Here is a 6057-nt window from a genome sequence, read left to right as displayed (position 1 = left end):
TGTGTCCCCATGGTTATACAGTTGTGATGGTAGCAAATCTAGAAGACAGATGGGGGTAAATTTTTTAATAACTATTTGAAGAGTCACTAGATCTTGTCTACTGCAAGTCCTGGTTGAACAAAATTTGGATAGCTTTATTTTAGCTAGCCAAGCTTGGGTTTTGTATTACCAGCCTCATCCAGGCTGGATGAGGTGTTGAGCAGCCTGGTCTAGTGGAAGGTGTCCCTGCTGATGGCAAGGGGGTTGGAACTGGATGATCTTTAAGGTCCCTTACAACCCAAACCATTCTATGGTTCTATGATTTGCTGTGCTCCTGACTGTCCTTTCAGTTAACAACCCACTTTGTTGTAACTAAATTAATCTGCCAGCTTCTGGCATTGTAGCTAGAGGCTCACTTTTTCACTTACATTTCATTTGCTCTTTTGAAAGTCTTGATTGTGTTGTATCGAGACTAAGCAGTATTTGAATGTTTCATTACTCACATTGAACCCGTGTCTAGGAGGGTTTACTGGTCCATTAAGAGGCCATAAATTTGAGATTACAGTTAATTCAAGTCATAATCTTCTAGTAAAACTTGATTAACTGGTAGCATGTAAGAATTATTTAGGTGTTTGAAAGCTGGGAGTTGTTAGTCAGAGACAGTGGTAAGTCCTTATGGTACTTCTATTGCAGGATCACTTAAGGCAACTGCAAAAGCAAGTGAGGACCAGGAACCTTGGCAGTGAGCAGAGTGGAGTTTCTATAGTGAGGTTCTGGTAGACCAGTGCCCTGGAGCTCTTCAATAAATTCTTCATTTTACTAGAAAGCCCCTTAGTTTTTGTGGAAAATATTACTGCATAGAATGAGCATACTGAGATTTTTTGTTATTGACCTTTCTTCACAAAACTGATGTTAATAATAACAAAAATTTCTGTATTGCAGATTTAATCCAGTGCACAAATGAGATGAATGTGAACATCCCACAACTGGCAGACAGTTTGTTTGAAAGAACTACCAACAGTAGCTGGGTAGTGGTCTTCAAATCCCTCATCACAACCCATCATCTAATGGTGTATGGAAATGAGGTAATACAAAAAATGATGTTTGAGAACAGTTGCAGCACTTCATTCCTGTAAACATCAGCTAAATGCTTCCACTGATTTTCTTTGTAAACAAAAATATTTATTTTTACCTTTTTTGTCTAACTCTACATGAACACAGGTCTCCTTATATGTTTGTCTACTTAGTTGGTTTATACTTTAAAGTTCATAATTCTACAAACAAAAGTAAGTGTCCTGAATGCTGGAGGTACCTTTTTCTGTGGTGTTAATCTAATAATAAAAAAAACCCCAACCAAACAAAACCAACACAAATTATCTTGAATGAGATTCTGAAAACTGAAAATGGAAGTGTTTTTAGGTTTGTGCTCTAGCTACCCCAGATGGTCTTTTCTCCCAGATAACTTGATTCTGAATGGATTTCCATCACTCCTTAAGCTTTTGCAGTGAAGGCAAATGTGTGCCTGTGGGGTGGCTTTGAGTATGAGCACCTAAAGAACACCAAATACTGTAGAACTATTAAACAGACAAAATCCCAATTGAAACAAAAAGGAATAAACTTACTTTGTTTCCACAACTTGAATTCCTCTGGGGCCTTATTTTTCAAGATGCTAAGCATAACAGCAGCTTGAATTTTTTGCATTTAAAAAAACCCCAACAACCTATACTTTTAAGACTTTCTTAGAAAGTGTTTGTAAACATTCCTTTTTACTGCAAACAGTCAGTGTAATATAAGCTATTTAAATTGTGGAATTAAGAGGGATACCTTTAGAAAATCACAAGTAGGATTTGGTAGAGATGATCAAAACTCTTCATTTCTGGTTGCATTCAGAGTTCTTATAGGCAGTGTAACGGGTTCCTCTGGCTGACTGGCTGCATTGTGAGAGGTTTAAAGTTTTTTAAAAAAATATGTATACTGGTTTCTCTTGAAGGCAGCTGCAGAGTTTTTCTGATCTTGGTGAAAATCTATGCTTTGAAGCTAAGAAAGCCACAAGAGGGCAAACTTCTCATGTTGACTTTAGGCATTTTCATTGGGATAATTGACACTTTCCAAAATCATCTGTACACTTCTGCTGTGCTTGCACTTTCTGAGTCATATAATTTTTAAACTCATACCAATACAATAGTAATGAAGGATATTTCATGAGACCATTGTCTGAAATACCTGTGATTTTAGGAATTAAACTGCCAAACAAATTTTACTTGCCAAATTACAGAAGTAATGAGGGTAAGATGAAACTTTTCACAGCTAGAAATAGTACTTGAACAACGAACATGGAAATTGAGTGCTTTTGAAAATGTGTAGGAGTTTATAGAGAATCTGAAAATCCCTTTGTTGATTAGAAAATCCACCAAACAAAACAACAAAAAACAACACTGAAAATTGTTTAGTCTTACAGCTTTTGCTTAATTCATTTATAGCCAAGTACTGAGTTCCATTACCCTCCTCCAGTCTTTTTTCTGTGTAACCTATGTATTTATGCTAATGAAAATAATTCAATAGTACATGTACACTAATCAGAACTATATTTTTTTCCTCTGACAAAGTGTTATTATAAGCAAAGGATTGGTTTATTTTTGTAGTAGCTCTCTATACAATGGTTCATAAGACAGAATTGTTTTTCCTACCAAATGAAGATGTGCTGCCAGTGATCTGAAATGTGTCTTACAAGATGAAAACAGCATCATTCATTTTTCTGAAATGTAATTTGGAATTATATGTAACTAATGAGATGTACTAAGTGTGATACTGTGTTAATGTTTTATGTGGATTCTTACATTTATTTAAGATTTGATTTATAAGCAAACTAACATATCACCTTATTTTCATATTTAAATTAAGTACCATAACAATTGTACACTGAGCTTTGGCTAATTGGTAAAACTAAATAAACTTTTAGAAATTGAAGGCAATGAAACAATTGTGAGCCTATAAAATGAGAATGTATTTGGGAGGATTTTTTCAGAAGTTTCCAATTCCATATTCTGGCTTAAAATAAACAAAGTCTTTCAGTCAGAGGCTTTCATGCAATATCTGTGTGACTTCACTTCTTCACAGACTTTTGCATAAAAAATACCTAGCTTCATTTGAAAATTTATCTTGAGTTTTTGTAATAGTTTCCAGATTTGAAATCAGTCTTAAAGAATAAAAGCTGAATTTCATAAAGTGGATAAAAAGAGTTTCTAGACTGTTACCTCAGTTCCAGCTCATTGGTAATATAGTAAAAGCATTAAAATTTTTCCTTTCATCTAGCGTTTTATCCAGTATCTGGCGTCCAGAAACACATTGTTTAATTTGAGCAATTTCCTAGACAAAAGTGGATTGCAAGGTAAGGCGCCTTTTTCATTAAAAGTTGGTAGTGTGCTGGGGGACAGTAAATACAACTTGGTAACTCTAATGGAATGTATCATTAAGAAGTAATTTTTCTGTCTGTTTTACCCCAGACTGTATTTCTTAATTTAAAACACTGTTGTGGCATGGGAAAAGCTGTCTGCTGGAGGAATCTGTTGCATCTTTTGGGAAAGGTTTACTTATAAATGCTTCTAACTTTCTTAGCTAAATAGATCTGACTTAGTATTCCTCCTTTGTCTGAAGAGATTTTTTCCATTTGGAAAGGTATATTTTGATCAGTGAGTTAAATTTCAAAAAAAATGCATCATTGTACAACAGATACAGCATGTCAGTGAGACAAGAACTGTGTCTAAAAAAATATAAATTACTTTTTTGGGGAATTGTGCAAAGACCATTCTGTCCATCTTTGAGACTAATTTATGGGCAAATAAGTTTCTGGTTCAGATTTTTCAACTGAAATACCTTTGTAATCTGTTAGCTGCAGTTCAGTGCAGTTCTGATCATACATGTAGCTGTCATCTTTTTTTTTTTCTCCTGAGGTGGTTTCTTCCTTTCTGCATTACTTTCTATGTAGCTGCTTCTAATTTTTGCCACAGATTTACTAAAACAGACACATGAAGTGGTTGCCTGGGGACAGAAACCTTCTCAGTGATAACCAAAGGTCTACAAAGTTGCCTCATTTTATTGACCCTGAACTTCCATGGTCTCACTATAGATTATGAACAGATCTTTTTCTTGGTCTGTATCCTTAGACTACCAATTATCAAAATATTTCCTATTGCTACTTTCATAGCATAGAAAAAATTGTCATATCTTAATGCTTCCCTCAATGCTATTTTTTTTTCTGTTCAGTTATGAATGAGAGAATATGTTGTGGGGTTGATGGAAACATCTTTGTGAATGCATAATATATTTTTTTTGGTAGTAATTTTTATCATAGCAGTGGGGGACTTGCATAAAAATGCCTTTTTTTGCTTTTGAAAGTAATTTCCTTAGAAAGTGAAGTAAACTTCTATGTGGTTCAGAACTCTCCTAGATATTTGCAGTATTGTCTGTTTGATTTACATGGTGGATATGATGACGTACAGTTCTTCATAACACAGATTAACTGTATAAAATCAGGCAAAAATCTAATGATTTTGATAATGATCTAATGATCTAGCTGTCTTGCAATAGTATCTTGTACTTTATTTAGAGTAGGTTTCTTGTTCTTTAATTGACTAGGTAAGTAATGAGCTTCTGAAACTTGATTTTTAGGTTATGACATGTCAACGTTTATCAGACGGTATAGTAGGTATCTGAATGAAAAGGCAGTTTCCTACAGACAAGTGGCTTTTGACTTCACAAAAGTAAAAAGAGGGTAAGGACTGTATTTATTTTGTTTTGCTTACCTTGAGGTTTTGTCTTGTGTACTGTCATTCAAGTGGAAAATAACCAATGTTGGCTCCAGTTGAGTACAGACAGAAATGTCTGCTTTTCTCAGTTGAGTATCTCCCGTGACACCCAAAGGCTCAACTGACCAGTTACGTATATTGCAAAAATATTTTACTTCACTTGTTGTAATTTTACTTCTTTAAACATTGACAGTTTAATATAAAGAAATGAAAAATGGTATGCCTCAAAGTATCAAAAAAGTAGAAGTCTGGACAAATCTTCCCCAGTGCATCGTGAAGTTTCTTTGTCTTGTGTGTAGTATAGGGTGAACTATATGCATATAGTATGGGGGGAACTATATGCATATATATGCAATTTACTTGTGTTTCTAGCTCTGGGATTTTTAAATGGCAGGTGTTTTGTGAAACACCTTGCCAGTCCTTCCTGGTGTTTCTTTGTTCTTGTCACAAAATGTCTGTATGAAGTTTCCCACCTTTGAGTGCAGTTCACACTTTTAACGGAATGTTGCAGTAGATGCTATTCTGAATTTGGAATTAAAATTCAAGAATTAAAATACAGGAATTAATTTTTTTCCCTGGAAAGTAAGCTCCTTTAAGAGAAATCGGTTGTTTGAGACTAGGTACCTGTTTACATGTAAAATAACACATTTTGGAGCACCAGTAGTTGGGTAAATCACGTGTTATAGTGAACAATGGAATTTGGAGACCTCCTTTATTGGGAAGGCTGGAGAGGATGTTACTGGTCACGGTTGAAAGTGTTTCTGTCTTTGTTCATTATCTCTCTATGCAGTGCTTTTTAAGTTTAGAAACATAATTTTAGTTTTACATTTGGGCATCCTTTATCATCCATACACAGGATAACTTGTCTTGATGCTTAAAAGTTAATTCTTAGCTAACCCAAAAATCTCAACCTAAAACTGTTAAATGATTTAACTGCAGTAGTGAGCAACATAATGATATCTTGCATTAGTGTTAAAATGCCATTTGAAATTGGCCTGAGAACACTGTCCAAATCCCTTATGCCTCCTTGCTAATACTGTACAGTCCATTTTGGTTTGCAATGTGATGGTAAAGTAAAAAGGGAATCCTTGGGCTCCTTCCACTGTTTCTGCCTTTAGAGATGATTGGAGTCCCAGCAACATAAAACACTCAGCTTTTTCCATGTGTGGGACCTGTGTGTGGTCAGGTGGCTACAGATACACTTGGGAGTTCTGCGGTTGCTTTATAATCAGGTGGTTTAGGGCTAATAAGGTGAATTATTTACTCCACAATA

At 35.0% G+C, this 6057-nt stretch overlaps 1 protein-coding gene across 1 annotated transcript in view; it reads left to right on the top strand.

The window, feature by feature from the left end:
- Positions 1-921: 921 nt before the first annotated feature.
- LOC104524680 (phosphatidylinositol-binding clathrin assembly protein-like) overlaps positions 922-6057 on the top strand; it is a gene marked incomplete at both ends in the record, with an annotated part of 6436 nt that continues 1300 nt past the window's right edge. Inside the window, 3 exons of the mRNA XM_010167629.2 lie at positions 922-1064; positions 3292-3367; positions 4648-4750. Coding sequence (XP_010165931.2) covers positions 922-1064; positions 3292-3367; positions 4648-4750 — 322 coding nt within the window. The remainder of the gene's footprint in view (positions 1065-3291; positions 3368-4647; positions 4751-6057) is intronic.

The sequence above is a fragment of the Antrostomus carolinensis genome, unplaced genomic scaffold, assembly GCF_000700745.2.
Source record: "Antrostomus carolinensis isolate BGI_N321 unplaced genomic scaffold, ASM70074v2 scaffold14365, whole genome shotgun sequence".
Lineage (NCBI taxonomy): Eukaryota > Metazoa > Chordata > Aves > Caprimulgiformes > Caprimulgidae > Antrostomus > Antrostomus carolinensis.
This window is presented reverse-complemented; position numbering and strand designations above follow the sequence as displayed.